The 18956-nt window shown below is 41.2% G+C and overlaps 1 protein-coding gene across 1 annotated transcript in view; it reads right to left on the reverse strand.

Annotated features, from left to right (window-relative positions):
• Nucleotides 1-1611: 1611 nt before the first annotated feature.
• The window catches only part of LOC118326407 (lysyl oxidase homolog 4-like), a 19404-nt gene continuing 2059 nt past the window's right edge, over nt 1612-18956 (reverse strand). Inside the window, exons 4-15 of the mRNA XM_035659398.1 lie at nt 18098-18303; nt 10970-11008; nt 10629-10836; nt 9781-9961; nt 8149-8303; nt 7882-8049; nt 7165-7327; nt 6835-7078; nt 5775-5890; nt 5240-5376; nt 2699-2810; nt 1612-2597 (exon numbers count right to left, since the gene is read on the reverse strand). Of these exons, the coding sequence (XP_035515291.1) occupies nt 2527-2597; nt 2699-2810; nt 5240-5376; nt 5775-5890; nt 6835-7078; nt 7165-7327; nt 7882-8049; nt 8149-8303; nt 9781-9961; nt 10629-10836; nt 10970-11008; nt 18098-18303 (1800 nt within the window). The 3' untranslated portion in view covers nt 1612-2526. The remainder of the gene's footprint in view (nt 2598-2698; nt 2811-5239; nt 5377-5774; nt 5891-6834; nt 7079-7164; nt 7328-7881; nt 8050-8148; nt 8304-9780; nt 9962-10628; nt 10837-10969; nt 11009-18097; nt 18304-18956) is intronic.

The raw sequence follows: 18956 nt of genomic DNA on the forward strand, positions 1-18956 counted from the left end.
TTCACGAGGGGGTTATGTGCCGCAGTGCAGGCTGCTGGGTGCCTCACACAAAACCATTAGTTTCACTACACAAACACAAACCACTACTGTGCAAGTTGTGGGTCTAAGTGCAAACTCAACCATAGATGTGCTGCACAGATACGCTGTTATGTCATGGAGCAAATTCAATGTGAGGCATGGTCCAAATGAAGGAATAATCTAATGTGCCACCACAATAAAGGATCTGGTGGTGTAGGGTGGTGCGTTTCCTAGCACCAAACACTTTCAACAAACACACCTTACATCACTCCTCCCTTCTTAAAATAAAGTTTTGCTGCTATGACACACTCTAATTAATCACTACCTGAGCAATGAGGAGTGTCTTGGCAGTGTTATTATTATTATCATTACTAATAGTATTGCATTTATTTGTCTGGGACCATGTACAAAGAGAGATATAAGTAATTTCCTTCATCTGCATTCCCTGGGCATGGAGTGTGTGTTTTAGCATGATAATGCTTACAACAAGACTATTGTTTTGAGAGACAAGTCTTTCTAGTGAAAGGAGTGAAAAGTTGAATTCATAAGCAATCAAACGCACCGTTCCTCAATTTAACATACTTAGGATTGTTTAAAAACGCTGCTGATAGAGCCTTTCTTGGTTTGGTACGACCAGTAGCTTATGGTAGCTTATGGTGGCTTATGTGCTAATGTTGGATTCGGTTTGCTGACTGAATGGCTCTTCTGCACTTGTGCTACTGCTACAATAGGTTAACATTTTAGCTAAATGCAAGACAGTAGTAATGACAGTATAGCATTTAGCGTTATCCCATAACTGTCACTTGTTGCTGCAGTGGCTGCCGTTAAGCAAAAGTCCAATGGTCTCTCTTAAATCATGGGACAAATGGATTGATATGTATGATAATAAAAATTATTAATAACAGGTGCAAGTACTGATGGATATAAGATGTGTTCAGGGACCTGTTTGTCACATTTGAATAGAGTAAGAATTTTAAAATCCAAAGATAAGGTGATAGTTAATGGTTTCTCCCAGTGCTGCTAATGTCACCAAAAGTGTTTTAAGTTTAGATCACTTTGTTTATGCACTTTGTATTCCTCATTTGATTTTAATGTGTAATTTTACTTTTAGAACATTACATTTGTAATTCCACTCCAACTCATAAAAGGGAAACAATAAGGCCAAAGTAAGTCACATATTTAAAGTATAGCTTATGTAATGTGACAAGAGTTTCCAGTGTTTGTATGTGTTCATCAGAGGGAATGAGGTTGGAAACAACAATAAAAGTAAGCTCAGGCTCCATGGGAAAAGATGGGAAACCCAGTTGCTGTTGAAGGCTTTTCAGATCTTTTTAAAATCTGCTGAGGGAAGCAATGGAGCCAGCATGCTGTTATGAACAGACTATCAAACTTGGATACGGCTCTGTATAAACTGCCTGAACTAAAGAATAATATGTTTTATTAACTTTATAGTCAGATAAATAAGGGAATCTCTCTTAGAAAGTTAGCAGATTCCCCAAATCTTCTGCAGAAACTAACATTAACCTTTATCTTTGTTCTACATTAGAAAACTCTGCAGTCAAATAACCATGCCTCAAATAACCAGTTTGTCAATCTGACGTTTATTCTTTAACTACCATTACCAAGTACTGTTAAAGGCGCAATATGGTACATCCAGATCTCATCTGATGTTACCAATGTTAAACAGGTAAAGAACAAACAAGTGAAAATATTTTTCATAATAAAATTAACAATACAAAACACAGCCAGACAGGGACAAGTTTCAATTCAAAAGTACATTAAAATTCTGCATAAATTAGAGACCTAAAGAACAATATTCCAGAGAGGTAATATAAAACTGTACATGACAATACATTTGCAATACATTACAATATTTATTCAAATAAGGCAAAATAGCACCATGAAATAAAAAATTCTCATTCAAAACCACAAACTACACAGCTGTAACAGGAAATACTGCATTTGTAATGTGAACAGTGAAAGCACATGAAGCATACAGAGTTCTGTCTGTTGCCTGGGTTGATATTATATGGACGACAGCCTGGAGATGTACTGTTAAAGTAAAGGGTGTGTTGTTCTCATGTGCCTTCATGTCATTACTTTCTTAACTGTGGTTATGCTTTGATCAAGGTAATTAAATTTGTTACAAAATTCAAGACACATTTTAAAAATTGTTAACTACTCTATGATTTATCATTGTGACATGATGCTTGTGATGGCCTACTTTGGTCTTTTTGTACTTTTTTGTCTACTCCTTTTTTTCTTCTTTAATCTCTTTTGACTTTCTACCAGGAACAGTCATTGCTGTTGATCAGCCACAGGATCCTAATTTGTCATTTTTGCATGGAGTCCCTCCCATACCATCCCAGTTTCCAACCCTCCTCCCTCTGACCCTCATCTTTCTATTGACTGGCATGTCATTGTCATTCAACCTCCTTCCCCTGACATATTGAGGTGTGGTGAGGAGGTGTACAGTTGTTCTGTCCTTAAATCTGAGTGTTCCTTAATTCACAGGAAGTTGTTGGAGATCTGACGTTGGTGGTCAAACAAGTCCTCCACCTCTGCGCTGTAAGCATCACCTGATGAAAATAGACAAAGGACAGAGGTGGAATACATGGCAACAAACAGGGAAAGTATTGAGATCAATTTATGTGCATTTGGGAAAGTCTTCACACTGTACCTGCATGGCATCCAAACATGTAAACCCGTGCTCCATCGTACTTGCATCGACAGCGCATCACATTGTTCTGGAAATCAGACTCAGCCATGTCTAAGGATGGGTTGACCTCCACCTATCAAAGAAAAAAGACTAGAGATGAGATGCTGCAAAATTCATTCTCCTGACAGTTAAGAACAGTCTTATCAGATGACTTAAAGGACGATTTTCAACAGACACTATGCCAACACTACAAAATATAAAAAGTATGATGGAAATGTTTCCAGATTCTAGTGCTATTTTTTTTGCTGGCGACTGAACCCCTCGCATATGCAGTTGTAGAATCAATGTTTGTCTTTTCTATTGTAATAGATGGGCACGTGTTGTATCTCCCTGTACGCAGACGATATATTGATATATTTGTAGAAAGTATAAGTCTCCTTAAAGCATATACTTAAACTTTGAAAGGATTTTAAAGAAAAAGTCTAGATATGACATTTATTAGTTGAAATCCAAACTAATGACCCTCAATACTGCAGCCAAAAGTATCCACCATCCAGCTAAACTGACCACCCATGATTCCTTTACCTATCTGGGAATAAAGATTCACCCCACAATACTAAAAACTATTAAAGACAAATTTGAAAATAACATCTTTAATATCAACAGGTAATTTCTTGGGGAGTCTTCACTGGTTGCTGGTTGGTTACTAGTTTCTCTGTAAATCTAGACCAGGAACTCTGCAACAAGTGTATTTAAATAAAGTAAGGGAACAAGTGACAAAGTAACAATTTACTTCAGACAGTTGGGAAACAGCTGATTTTCCACGAGGGCCAACTCGGAAGCCACAGGATTATTGTTCTCTCCTTTTCTATATGGCTCATGATGTATAAATTGGGGGTTCAAGTGATGCATGACATCACTTTCCACAGTTATCTTCATGCAGGGAAAAAAGGGCCAGAGATGCAGATGACAGTTTTGGGTTTGGATTTAAGTTGCAGCCTATCATTAGGCTGTAGCCATGGTTGGTTGCCATGGTTTGTTGTTTTCCACCCTGTCTGCCTGCCTGCACCATATATAAGAAAAGCACACAAATGAATTTTCCTGATGCACACATCAAACAGATAACCTGACCACATATTCAACAAAGCAACCCAGTTTAAATTTTTTTTACATACAGTATAAATCTTGTGGTTCCAATTATATTTACAGACAAACATTTATGATGTAAAATATTCATAATTGTGATTCTTTTTCATTACATTTTCAGCCAATTTTGTGTCTCGAACTTCATATATTTTTAATATTGCATGTTCAGTGCAGCCAATGATTTCAGCACATATTTTATCGTCCCGGTGTAAAACACCATATTAACTTGGTGGCAGTTGATGTCCTTTTAAAAGATCTTGTAATAATGTGAAACAAAGGGCCCACAGCCAGTTTTACAGAACAATGAAAGGTCGTCATTGTCATGTAAAAGACTGTGAGCTAGTGCAGCTGATTTTTAAATGACGGAGCGATCAAGAGCAATCAAATTGAGGTGGACGTGACTCATCGACTTAAATGTATGGTCCTAAAAATGGCTGCCACCCTGCGATTCTTGGTAAAGACTCAGAGAAACACCCAGCTGCATGAAAGACGAGTGAGCATCTGAGCCCTCCCTCCATCTCTCACTTCTTACACAAATTTATGAGCAGCTCAACTACTGTTGAACCACAATCGCGACCACAAAGTGCTGCTGGGCCACGTCGTCGTGGCAACAGTGGATCTCTACTTTATGAAATGTATGTGGTTTTTATCTCTTAAGACGTGGCTCGTCACATGTGTAAAGGCTCATACGGCGCAGTGGGACCACTCCTGCATATACTTTATACACTCGCATGCAAGTCAAACTAAAACATCTTGATTTTATGTAAACACTCGGAAAATAATGAGAAACTGTAAACATCATCACTTGCTGCTGCCACTAAGCTGTCAGGAAAAAATAGAACAAATGACACAGAGGGAGGACAGATGAGTAGGTCACCACGGCCGATTGGATGTCTAGAAACAGACGAGACACTTGATGTCGAACCAACTAACTCCGCTTTCGAACATAAAACTCTCTCTGTACAAATGTAAAGTGCTGACAGAGCTGTTCCACTGCCAATAAGACCGTACTTTCTGAAAGGGTGGACTAATAGCAGGTCTACTTTCTATATAAATCCAGACTAAATTCACTTTCCTTAAATACCCACACACCCTTAAAACTACATACATACTGTACACCTGAAACAGCCAAGAGCCATTTAGCTGAAATTATAGTCTTTTATCACAGCTTTTATCTCACGTGCGCCTTCAGATGTTGAAACACCAACCTTTTTTTGTCCTGCTTTCATGCTCTATCTAAGAGGTTGTTTAAGCTACCATGAAGATTGAAGTGGATTATTTTTACTCTGCATTTTTATTGGACTAACAATTTCACAATTACCTCTACAGACGGCTGAGCAGACTGTATAATAGAATCAGGTGACATTTCACATTAGAAGATGTTTTTTTTGTTTTGTTAGAAATAAGCCTCATTACCTGGAAGACGTATTCACCAGGTCGTATGTCTGTAATGTCGATCCACTGGCAGTCAATATCGTGGCGGTAGGTGTCCCAGCAGCCAACTGAGATACCCTGCTGTCCCATGTTATAGCAGGCATACCTCTTATGGATACCTGACAGAAAAAAAAAACAGTTGGAAACATATGAGGATGGATAAAAAAGAGAAGATGATAATATGTACATTTTCTTTGCTGTCAGTCGCTGTGAATTTGAATTTCTACCAACAGCCTGGAATTATAACTAAATGATTTAAAAACCAGATCTTTTTTTGGAGACTTTAAAATGAATATAAAGGATCTGCATAAAGCTGTCTTGGTTTTGTGAAGCCAAGATCAATTTAGGCTTGGCCTCTGATCTTACAGCCTGCCACTGACTTTGAATGCTTATTATGGGATTTCAGCTTCGGTCTTTTATGTATTCTTGATTTCCTTGTTTGTCACGATTCTGCTCTGGTTTCTAGATTTCCCTCAAGAAGCAGATGTATGTAACATTTATCTGTCAGTTGTGCTACCTTCAGGGCAGTAGGTGTCCTCCAGACAGAAGCTGGCTTTGTGACCTTCAGCAACCTTGGTCCCATTAAAGGTCAGCAGGTCATAGTGGGTGAACACCTCGATGCTGTGGTAGTGCCTGAGGATTGGATCAGGATGGGAAGATTAATACATGGAGGAATTGACAAAAATGACAGAAAGTTATCAAAGGAACATAAAAGATCTCCATTGAATTTGCTGCTGTTTTGTTGTTCACAAGTTCTCATCTACATAATCCTGTAAAAAAAAAAAAAAACCCGATGTTAATTTAAGATATAGGAGCCATAAATCCTGTTAGGTTGTTGCGAAGGCGTCAAACAGCAATTGTAAAAACACAAGTGGGCAGATAGATATCAGTTTGGTGTCGTCCTTTCTCTCATTACAGAAGCATTCCCAGAACAGTCTCTACCAAAAACTGAGAGTCAAACCATGTGTTTGCCGCTTGGGGAGGTAGTGACTGGGTTGTGGCTGGGAGAGACACCGAGCTGTGCCTCCCGTTTTGGGACACATAACCACAACCGCTGAGATAAGAAGCCAGACTGCTCTGAGTGCAGTCATGGCTCTGACTGTAACAACTGGGTGACCAGTGAGGAGGATGTTTATTGTAAACATCATTGTGTTTATTGCGTTAAATAACAGACTTTTATATGTGTTTGGTTATTTATAGTCCAGATCTCAAAAATATCCCTGCACTGTGCTGCACCCAGTGATCACATTGCACTCGTCAAATCTTAAATTCCCATTCATCTTTTGCTCTAGACATTTTTTTTTAACCTCTGCTAGAAACTTTCTGAACTGCCTCTTTTTCTTGTGCCACCTCATAACTATAGCCAGTCCTGTGCCATGGCAGAGGTTATGCAGCTTTTCTTTTCCAACCAAGCCCTGCGGCAGCTCAAATCACCACATAGTTACTCCCTATCTGGTTGAGGGTGTAAAATGAGCAGCTGCTGGTTCAAATGAAAACCTGAAAGCTGACACAGCTGCTTCAAGCAAACACTGTAAATGTCTGGTGTTGTTATGGAGCTGTCCTCTTCCCGGACTTACCTGTGACACTGGTGCCATGTCCAGCTCTCTCTAGTAGCTCGGGGTCGGAAGTCAGCACGGCCCATGTTCATGATGCGGGAAGAGAAGCGCAGCAGGCGGCGGTGTCCGTAGGGCCAGTTCATCCTGGCGGCAGAGGAGGACAGGCAGTTCTCCTCATTAGCGCAGGTCAGCAGGTGGAGGGGTCGGTCCTCCAGGTAGGCTGTCTCTTGGACGAGCTGGGCATCCAGCACAAGGTCAGGAGCAGCTTTGGGGGTCAAGAGTCAGAGTTAGTTTCACTCCCATTGCACAAATATATGATTCTGCTCACATGTATGCTGGTTTTGATCTCACTTTCTACACATGTGACTCCTGCAGCCTTGCCATCTCCTCCTCTGGGACAGTAGACATTAGTGTTTCTGCGACACTGCTGGATGGACATCTCGGTGCCGATGCAGTGAGTTCCACTCAGAACCACTTCAGCAGCATCTGTAGAACCAGGCCAGTACCAGGTCTCCTGCACAGAGACACAAGAAGAGAACAAAATCATTCACACACAAAATCATTAGATCTCATTTGTGCAGTCGTGTTAAAACACTTCTGGAATAACGACAAGAAGATGTGAAAAATGTCACAGCTGAGGGCAGATAGCCACATCTGCATAAACAAAGAAAGCCCATTTTTTTATAGGAACTATCAGTACACATTATCACATTTTCCACTCTTTTTCACAATTTTAAAACTGCCTGTTAAATGTTTCCCAGCAGCCCCCCTCAAAACACACTCACACTGCCCTTTCCATGCACAGTTCTATTTTCAGTTTGTTTGCTCTGTGAATTTCTTCCGATCTCTCTTCGCCTCACTTTCCCTCTTTTATTTTCGGTGCGCTGGAAGTGGACGTTTGAGAAGCCTGTAATTACCTCAGGCCTCGGTAATAACACAGCACAGACACACAAACAACAGGATGGAGAGAGAGAGAGAGAGAGAGAGAAGAGCACACAGAACAAAAAGAGACAGAGGAGGAGAGAATGAGGCAGAAACTTGCAAAAAACATCAGCCTATTTTATTTACCTGATGAGCTCTTGAGGCAAAGCCCAAGCCCAGCTGTCGACAGACCACCATGGCCTCATTGATGCCCCAGTTTTCACTGCAGACGGATCCCCAACGCCTCACCCCTCCGACTTCCATCAGGACCTCTACACGGCCCTCTGCTGGCTCTCTGCCTCCTGCCAGACGCACCTGAAGGTTAAAGGAGGAGAAAGTGTTTTCTTGTCAGTCTTGTTATAATGCCAAATGCCTGTCTGGGTACATGTAGGCATGTATTTGTGTGTTTTTCACCGTGGTCTGCATGCCAGTGTGGGGGACGTTGCAGCGGACCGCTACATCCTGGTTGTGTTTGCAGGTGTAAAGCGGCACCGGTCTGTAGTGACATTCTGTGATTGACTTCTCCCTGCCTGTACACTGCACACTGTTCATGTGGATGGGACCAGTACCTACAGCAGAAGGGCGTGGACAGTTGATTGATTAATATGTGTCTTACCAACCATAAGCAACATGCAAAAGACAGACTAACACACACACGGTACATAAAAGACTCTTAGACCTGATGGCTCTGCAGCCATAGATGTCCTCAGAGTGGGACCCAGACACGATTGGGACCTCTGATGTGGCTCTGAAACTGAGCTTAGCCAGAGAGCTTTCTGTCTAAATGACTCTACACTCCAGGGCTAGGCTTTATAAACCAAAATAGACACCAAAAATGGCAAAATGGAGGAAAATCTTTGAACACATCTATGTTTGCGTAGGTGTGTGAGGCCCAGGCTAAAGCCCTATAAAGCCCTATAATTTGGCCTTAAATAGCTAATGATGTCATCAAGCTTCAAGTTGCTCTTCTCTAACTGCGCTACCCATGAGCCTTCACATTGCTGCTGCAACACACCAATTCATCTTTTCTATACTATGTGTTCACACAGCTCTGGTAATTTAGCCATGCTCATTATTCAGACATAACAGCACCATAGCACCTACTTTAATAGAGCCCTAAAAGCAACACTCAAGTGGTTTCCATGAATTACTTCATTACGTAAAGTAGAGAGAAGGAAATGCACCCACCATTATAGAACATGCTATGTGCTCATTTAGGCAGAAAGATAATGGGAGGAAATTAACGTGATTACAGATTTACTGCACAGGTCCAGCAAGAAAAAAACAGACAATGACTGAGTGTGAAAGTGGGGTCTTTTTCCTAGGAAAATATTTAACTTTGTTATTGCTAGACAATTTAGTGGCTATATTTTCATGCCCACAACAAAACCAGTGCCAAAGTAATCACAATCTTTGTGAACGTTTGGTCCTGCTCAGGGCTGATTGCCTGACATCCTGGTTTCAAAGCCGCACTGACTTTTCACACACAACAGGTTTATTTTGACAGCAACACATGCCATTGTTTTGGTCGCTGGAACCTCCTAGCATAGTTTACACTCTTATAATTGGTCATGGGTATAGTTCCTCAACAATCAGCTTCTGCGATAGAAGTAGAAGTCAAGCTGTAAACATTTTCCCTGGGTTTATTTGTCTGCACATGGGCCCATGGTTCCTGGAGTGCTGCGTTTAGCAACATACACTTTAGGCTGAGAAGTGTTTAGTCTAAAGGATCACTGAGATATACTGATCATGCTCAGGGGGCATGGTGAACTCAGGCACTGATACAAAGTCTGTGACACTCAACACATAAGAGGTTATCAGGTCAGCAGCCGGGGGACTTTTTATACACTTGATGATTTCATGAAAAGAGGCTCAATTTAGGACATGAGGACAAGTAAAAACCCAGTTATAGTTTTGTTTAAACATGACCTCACTAGTCAGTAAATCTATGTAAATGCATCACTGAAAGGCACCAGAAAGACTTCAAAGTGCAGTTTGACTTTATGTACACTATGTGTGTGGCTGTGTTTATGTGTCCTGTCTTACCCTGTCCCAGTTGAGCCTTGGTGAGAGCCTCTTTGGCCGTCCCAAAGCCCAGCTCTCTGCACACCACGCTGGCTGCGCTGATGTCCCACAAGTGGTCACACACGGTGCCCCACTTCCCCTCTCTCAGCACCTCAACGCGGCCCTCCCCGATCCGGGGCCCTGACTTCAGACGCACGACAGGCTGGAATGAAGAAGGAAGAGTTTAGGTAAGAAATTCGGAAGTGTTTGAAATCTTACACTTTTAAAGCCTGTCTGGATCTGGTGCTTATGGCTACAATTTCAGATTTAATACTTTACACCGCCTAATAAACTAGATTTCGGCCTGGTAATGACATTTTTGTTGTACTGTATTGTTCATTATCATTTTATGACAACGTTTTAGTCGTACTTGTATTTTTTTCTAAAAATCCTACAGGTGCTAACATCCGCACCAGAAGACACTTCAGAAAAACCTTTTCTAAATCTGAATCTGAGACCTCATTGGTCTGTTCCTTTGTTTAGACTGTGGACAAAAGATTATTTTCTCCACATACTTTTAACAGACTGCTTGAGAAAAAACAAACTAGAAAAATTATTATTTTAAAGTAATTGTTTGACATCTTGGGAGATTGAAATCACAGACAGGAGATGGTTAGCTTGACTGGAAATGAGGGGGAAACAGCTAGTCTGGATTTGCCTGAAGTTAAAAATATGCCAAATACACAACGGCAATGTGTCTTTTTTACACTTAAAACTCGAAGCTTCACACTTGCTCACAGCAAGAAAACAAATATTTCCTAAAATATCAAGCTATTCATTTTCATTTTCATACATTTGTTCATGATCTGTGCTTCTACCTCCACACTCACCGCCACAGCAGGTGGTGCAGGTGCTCTGCCATAGCGTGTGAACTGGGATCCAGGGACACAGCGAACCACAGTGTGCATGCCACCGCTGCAAGGGACATCACTCCTGGGGATTGACAGCTGTGCTTGGCACTTTGAAAGAGAGACCTCCACTCCTTGACACTGCACCTTCTCCACCCAGTAGGCCTTCTTACTGATCTGTGTCCTTAGCCTGGGCCGGGAAAGAAGTGGAAGAGGAAAAGAAAGCCGAGAGAGAGACATAAGATATATATTTCTGATTGGTCACATTACTCATACACAAGTTATGAAGTTACATCCATCATAGACCAGATGTTGATTTTTACCTGGAGGACGGATCAGCTAACTTGGAGTCCCACAGTTTCCTGAAAGATAGAGTTTTTAAGTTATAACTGTGCATCTTTACGTCCAGTAGACTAAACAAGCAGTCCTATACACTACCACAGTCTGCTCCTGTGCTCCTCCCTCCTCCAATTCTACTCCCCCCCCCATCATCCTTTCTTTTCTTCCCTCCTTCACATCCCTACTCTTCTATTCTGTCTATCAAACCTTAATTAAACAAATTGAAAGCTATGAAGGAGACACAACATGCTGGAAAGGGCGTGTATGTCTTTGGATAAACATAGCCTTCGTGTAAGAGACAGTGAGTGCGAAAGAGAAAGAGGGAGATTTACAAGAATGGATCACATAATTCCCTCTTTCTTTCTTTCTTTCTTCTCAAACCACCACTTTCTTGTCATGATTTTTTTTTAATCTTCCATTTCTACAATCATGGGTATTTCTGTGTCAGTGTTTGTCTATATGTCTACAGTGGATGTCTGGTTTGGGGCATCAATGTGGAAAAAACCACTATACATTAATCCCTGCGAGAAGCCTTATTGAGGTCTGCCAACTCCAACAGGGTTTTCTAAACTGTGTCTAGTTTCATGGATATTACCTTAAACTAGAGTCAAATCCTAAAGGGAAACAGTGTGTATACACAAAATGAGGCCCCCTGCGCCTGGGCACACACACACACACACCATGCAAAAGCCTAGAAAAGTGAAGAAAAAGAAAAAAGCGGGAATTCAATAAAAAGAATGATTCACACACCAGGCCGAGTCTGGGAAGTGTCCCTCTGCAACACACACACACATTAGAGCTGACCACTTGCATCAACCAGTGTGACCACAGACAGGTGCAGCGTGACTGACGCCCTTCATGAATGTGCCTGAATTAAATGAGTCAGAACACCAAGTATAGACAGCAGGAGAGTGTACTGTATAACCAGATTCATGATGCAATTAAATATTTGGCAAACTAAAACAGAAGATGTTTCCTTTCCAGGAGAACCCCAGTATCCTGGTATTCCACTGGTTATTGTGCACAGTCCCAACATTAGAGGAGAGATGTGCGGCTGGAAGGGCCTATGAGGAAACCCACAATAGAAGCCCTGAGCCACTTTGTGTGTATGATTTCTTTCACAATAAATGGAAATTTCCATCCCCAGATAAGCTTACATTGTTACATGTAATTGTTTTGTTATGTTTGCTGCAGTTCAGCAGTGGAGAAATGTAATTTAGACAACCAGTCTGGTCCAGACAACTGGCCTCCTCTGTTGGATACATTTTCCCTCTACAATGAATACACTCAAAGTGGTCAAATCTGCAAATAAACACTAAATCCTTGATTCTAGGGACTGGTACTGGAAATGAGCTTCGACTATATACACATGTACAGTACATAGGACACTGCTTCTGCAAATGTAAATGCTTCTCTGTACTTTATCCCTTCTAAATACTAATAAACTAAATAAATAAATAAAACTCTTTGCGTAGCTGCTCTGGAAATATCTTAAACCTGCAAAAACAGATTTTCTTCATGCCATTTGGGGGCAATAGAAACAAGCTGTTAATATAATATTGAAAACAGGACTTTTGAAGTTAATACAGCGAGTTAGCAAACAGTTGCTTATACACATTGAGTATGATGCTGATGAATGTGAGTTCACTGTCTTTTAGCTCTGTTTTTGTTCTCCACCAGGCTTTTTACTTGCTAAATGCTCCATTTTTCCACGGTGTCTGGCTGATGTTTTGTCTTAAGCAGGTAACGCACTGTGGATTTATCAGATGTGAACTGAAAACAAGGTTGATAGGATGCTATTATTATTATTAATATAAAACTACATTCTGTAATTTTATATATATTAAACTGTGTAGAATTTAGTGTGCATCTAGCCATGTAATTGCAGATTGCAACTTCTTCTTTTAACCCTCCACTTCCAAGTGCAAAGGAGAAACTATGGTGGTTGCGAAATGGGTGAAAAACACACCTATCTAGAGCAAGTTAGAATAGAGTGTTTTTTCCCTTCCGGGCCACTGTAGAAAAATGGATTGTCCTATTACACACTGGACTTATAAGATAATATAAAAATGTTTATTAGTGTAGGAGAAAAGTATTACACTTTTTCCCTGGTTAGAGTTACCAGTTTCTAGTTAATATTTAGTTGCTATTAAATTTTACATGAAATAAAAATATTGCAATTAATTTCTCTCTTTATATCTCTGTTCTTTACTTCCTTCCTATCTACCTTGAAATCTGTCCTTCTTTCATTCCTACCTTCCTTCTGTTGTTTATGTTTTCCTTCTTTCATTCATTCCTATAGATCTATCTATCTATATAAACAAAAGGGATTATAAGACAGATTTCTCTTCATGTTGATTTTTTGTGCAATGTAAATGGATGAGTTGTGTATGATAGTGTGTATTTGCTTGTGTCTAAGTGTGTGTGTTTGCGCAAATGTTTCATAACTTGATGGTAAATCAAAATGAGAGAGACAGACTCTGAGGGGGTGTTAGTTCATGGTTTGGAGGAGGGGGAGGAGGGGGGAGAGAGCGCTACCCATATAATTGCCTGCTCTGCTTGGCAGTGTCTGCTGTGCGGTTGAGCAGTAGCATGTTGGTTCACACACACCAGACATGGAAATATGCACGTACATATCGACTTTCCCTGCCTTGCCTCTGTAAAAACAAAGGTCTTTAAAACCCCGGTGTCGTTACCCAACGTTATGACTGCATGCTGGGAAACAAGGAGCAAGTGATGTAAGACTGAAGTCTCTGTGAACTGGGCAACTTTTATGAGCATCTCCTAACTTCGCAGTAGGAGGAAAAGCATGTTCTTTTGGTTTTGAGACACATTTGAGTTGGCCTACTGGAGTTAACAGCACACTGTAAGATGCTTTTTCTCTTTGTCAGGTTGGAAACACTGGTTAAGGCTAAGAGTTAAGGCACGCTCAGTCTTATAAGGAGATTTAAAGGAAGGGAAGAGAACCACAGCATCAAGCTTCAGGCACAAAAAACAGGTTGTGACCGCAGCACTGCTGAATCCCTTTAACCAGGAGAGGACTTTCTTACTTCTCAGGATCTTCAGTTCAATGCCAGGTTTTTTATGCAACTCTGACCACACAATACCATAAGCCACATTGGAGAGAGGAGCTGACTGTCAGGAAAGCAGAGATAACCTGTTATTATACTGCATGAATGCAAAGCTGCCTGACTGGAACAATTGGCTCACTCAGGAGACATCAGGTTGCCGCACTGACTCCACAACAGCCTCTAGACAATCCCATCAACCTCCATGGAATGAAAACTCAAAGGGGTCATAATAATGTACTTTCCATGAAATGTGGGTTTTAGTATAATTGCCACAAAGGCATAAAAAGTATTTTAAAAGAGCTGTAACGGAGGAGGGGAGAAGGAGCAGGGGGTTAAAATAAATGAGAAGAACTGAAGAAGTTACTGTCAGCCTCAAAGAGAGTGTGGATGTGATGAAACAAGAGAGCTGGAAAATGGCTTTAGAACTTGCCTTTTGTAAGCACAGCAAAGTGGGGGAGTATTTAAACATCTGTAAAAATGCGCTGAGCAATTTAACAGGCTGAGACAAAGCTAGTCACACCAAAAAAACAACCACATGGCCAGAGAGGGAAGTGCTGACACAGCAACGGGTGTGCAGCAGGTTCAGCGGAGAGAATATTCTAGATTAGAAGATCTCTCAGACCATAATTACAGCTATTCCCGTGGATAAAAACCTCAAAGAAGAGCAAGCATGGATCACTGCCAGCACACTGGGTAGCACCAAGAAGATGGTATGTGACTGTTATCATGTGTGGGTCAATATAAACAGTCCACAGCCACGCCATGCGGCTCTGTGAGGTTGCACTTAGGCACAGCAGTGCTTTGAGTAAAATGCTAGTCTTAGCATGTTGACACGCTCACAGTAACAGTGCTACCATGCTGATGTTTAGCTGGTATAACGTTTACCATATTCACCATCTTCACAAAGTCCAGTTCAGGCTGATTGGAATTACACTAGTTTTTTGGGGAATTTTGTCATGATCAAAGTCATGGACGAACTAGAATTTTGACCTCATGATGGCGCTAGAGGAAAAGTTAAGGGATTTTTAAAAGTATTAAGATTCAATGAGAACAAGAATGTCTGAACCAAATTTCAGGACAATCCATCCAGTAGTTGTTAGAGATATTTCACTCGAAAACATGACCTCATTGTGCCCTAAAGACGATTTCAGGGGATAACTAAAGTCCTAGAATATACCAAATCTATGTACCAAGCCTATCCATCCAGGAAATGTTGACATATTCCAATATGTAGACAGTAAAAATCTGCTAGTGGTGCTAAATGAAAAATCAGAGGATCACCAAAGATATTAGGAATGATTCTCTGGGGAATATGGATATCTTTACCAAATTTTCATCCATCCAACAATTGTTGAGCTATTTCAGTCTGGACCACTGTGGTGAACCAACTCATTGCCATCCCTACAACCATGCTGTTAGTGGGGCTAAAAATGGCTATTGTTGCCGTGGATGATCTACAATTTCTACCTCAGAGAAACATTTTTCAAAAACACAGTTACCAAGATAAATATCTGCCTCAAAATATGTGAACACATGTGACACCAGATGTGAATCATCCACCTTGCTTCTTGTTGAAAGAAATGTTACCCCCCCAGCTGTTTACTGTCGGACAAAAATGGCTGCTCCATTCGTCTCCCACGTAGATGGGTGGAGGCTGACAAAAAACAAACAACATTCTCTGGCTTCGTCCAGTCTTTACACAGGCTGCTGGTTGGGTTCTTGGCACAGAAACATGATGTTTCCCCAGACAACCCTGAGGGATTTTGCAGTGTTGTTGTCCACATTAGCATTAGACTTGGCCATATTCTTCATTATGTCCTTGCTCTATTTTTGACTCGAATGGGCTCCTAGCTTGACCAAGAGGACTCAATTTATGTAAGGACACTGGGTAAAAATAAAAATTCTTACATCACTGCATCCGAACTACATGGCTCTGAAGAACCCTTAAGAGATAAGACACTATGAGAGAGTTATTCATTACTAGGTTATGGCCGTGGTGGTCAACAGGAGAAGCAGCCTGTATCCTGCTGCCGAGCGGAGCAGAGCAGGACACATGGGTAATTATTGGCGACATAGAGAGACAGCAGGGCAGGCTAGCGGTCAGTACAGTCGCCCTGTTAGCCAAGCCATAAAAAGACCTCTGTGGGCAGACAGACGGACACACAGAGGGTTGTGTTCGTGTGTGCACAACCGTATGCGTGTGTTCGCGTGGATCTTGTACATTGTTTATGTAGCGTCTCGTAAGATGCTGTGCGATGAGGGTGGAGGGAGGATGTATAAGTGTGTGTGTGAGTGAGGTATTAGGTTTTTGATGGTATGTGTTTAAGGGCTTTGAAGGTTTGTGTAGGTGCTTCAGTGGGTATTTATGGCTGAAGTTAGACGGATGAGCTGGATTTATAAGAGACAAAATAAGCATAACAGCCTGACATTATTGGTTTAGCAAATGATTTGTGTTTGAGCGACAATAAAAGTTACGAAAACATATAACAAATAGAAAGCTGAAATCCTGTTTCTTTTCCTATCTGGCCTCTGTACTAGCTTTAGTAACTCAGCAGGGAGTTTTCTTTCTACATGCTAAACTAAATGTTCATCCATGATTGTACAACCTAGTATAATATTATAACTAAGAAAAGACTATGATTGTTGTGTTGGGATTCAACAGCTACAGCTCCCCTGCAGCCGTAATTGTTGACTAACAAACAACTAGCAAACAGAAAAATTATCAATTTCTCTTTTTTACCGTCCAGTACAGCAATGTTTACACTGGGTTTGATTTAACCTGCAGTAACAGATTTCTCTGACAACTTGTGGACTGCCGAATAAATAAGCTGTGAACATCGACACATTTCTATCCACCTGATGAATCCCAGTCAAATATTCAAATACAGTTGGGTAAATGCTTCAGTCTGTTCACTAGATAGACCCTGACTCTGTCTGTTTTCTGTTTGCTGCTGAGCACGTAGTGTAAAGTGTTTTTTTTAGAGCTTTAGAGCAACAGCTGCCTGTTGTGTCTGAAAATGTTCTGTAGGGCTGAGGGGAAGTGCAGTGCAGGAGTCAGGTCTGGGGGTTTGTCACTACAAAGGCGATCCACTCCCTCTGTAGATATAAAGAGCTCTTTCTAAGGTAATAAAAACACAACTATCTTTATTTTTAGGCGATTATACACTAATGAAAACTTACCTATGAGTATTACATTACATTTCTGCCAATAGAGCTTCCTAAATGTTACACACAAGACCTTTAATATAAAAACATTTAAAGCAGCTTTAAAATATGCACAAGCTTTTCTGACCAGCTGCTATTTAATCTGTTAAAAGATATAAAATCTATTAATGTCATTTGCAATGGTTTTTGACTTATGATATTTATAGAGACATGCAGAAAGTTCAAACTGTCTCAGTGGTGTATCTACTTAAGTTAATTAGAAGCAAGTCCTCAGACTCTCAGACATACCACTCTGCCTTAGAAAGTGCTGCTGCACACAGTTTTCAGTGGGGGTTTCTTAATTATATGAGATTAGGAACCATATAAGGGATGTTTCATGTAAAGACGCACACCATAATGATGATGATAATCTGGTAGTCTGTAGTCTGACATTAATAACATACTCTCTGAGACTATTTTAAAGGTCTGCGTTAAGGCCCACTCAGCCAATGGAGCAGACAGGCCCGGCGGACAGTCGGGCTCGGCTAATGCCACAGTGGACATGTCATGCCAAGTGTGGTTGTACTAATGACAGCAGATGTGGTTAACCTCTACTACGGGGGGGATGGAACAGCAATCCATGCATGGGGCTGCCTAATCCCTTAAGGGATGTGTAGTCACCGCACTTTTCCATCCATTTCACAGCCACACACACACACACGCACACACACACAACCACACACACACACACACACACACACACACACACAAACACAACACAACTTTTCCCGTCACACAACACACACCACCACACACCCACACACATCTCCTCTCTCTCTGTTTTTCTGTCTCCTTCCTCCCCCTGTCACTCTACCGTGTCCACTCTCACATACTCACCTGTAGGCGTTTTGGTCAAACGCTTCTGCAGCAGGGAATCCTAACATGCCACAGACGACACGGCTGCTGCTGAGGTCCCAGCCACGGTTACACACGTGACGCCACCTCCCAGCATGCTTCACTTCCAGCACTCCTTCCGTCACCATACCGCCATGGTTGCCGGAGAGCACGGGCCGCAGACGAGCCTCCTCCAAGTGGACAGATCCCTGTGCATGAGAAAACATGCAATTTTTAAAAGAGGATTAATAATTGATTGGGGCACTGCTTTATCCTGAAGAAAGACATAAACTTCTGCCCCACCAGAGGATAGAGATGGATCTTTTTAAAGGCTTCACCCTCAACCCACATCAAGCAAGCTAAACAGGATTTACTTAACAATGAACATGACTGTTTAATTATCCGCAGACGGCACACAATCGAGAGAAGAATAACACAAGATTACATACTATGTCTCCAATCATCACGCTCTCTAATCATCCATATTATGTACTGTCGGCAGCAGGAAGGAAACAAACAGAAAACAGACTTTGTTTAATGTTTCGCGATACTTGTCATGATGATTACAAAATGGTAAAGAAAGTGTAAACTCTGCAAGTTAAAAGGAAAAAAAAGCCAAACACAAGTGATAAATGTCTTGCAATTTCCCTTAATCTGAGTTTCTTGCACGTTTGAAGAGTCAGGGCTTCTGGTGGTTGGGTCCTACTGCTGCAGCACAAGAGCTGGATCTGGAGAATATCTGGTTTTGGGTTTGTCTCTAATTATACATGTCCACTGGCCTGCGGCTCCACAAATTACATTTATGTATGGGAGTCTGAATAAAGGCTAGATTGGGCTACTTGTGTGTGTGGATACTAGAGCA

The sequence above is a fragment of the Morone saxatilis genome, unplaced genomic scaffold (genome assembly GCF_004916995.1).
Source record: "Morone saxatilis isolate NCDOM2014 unplaced genomic scaffold, NCSU_SB_2.0 Contig17, whole genome shotgun sequence".
NCBI classification, from domain to species: Eukaryota; Metazoa; Chordata; class Actinopteri; family Moronidae; genus Morone; species Morone saxatilis.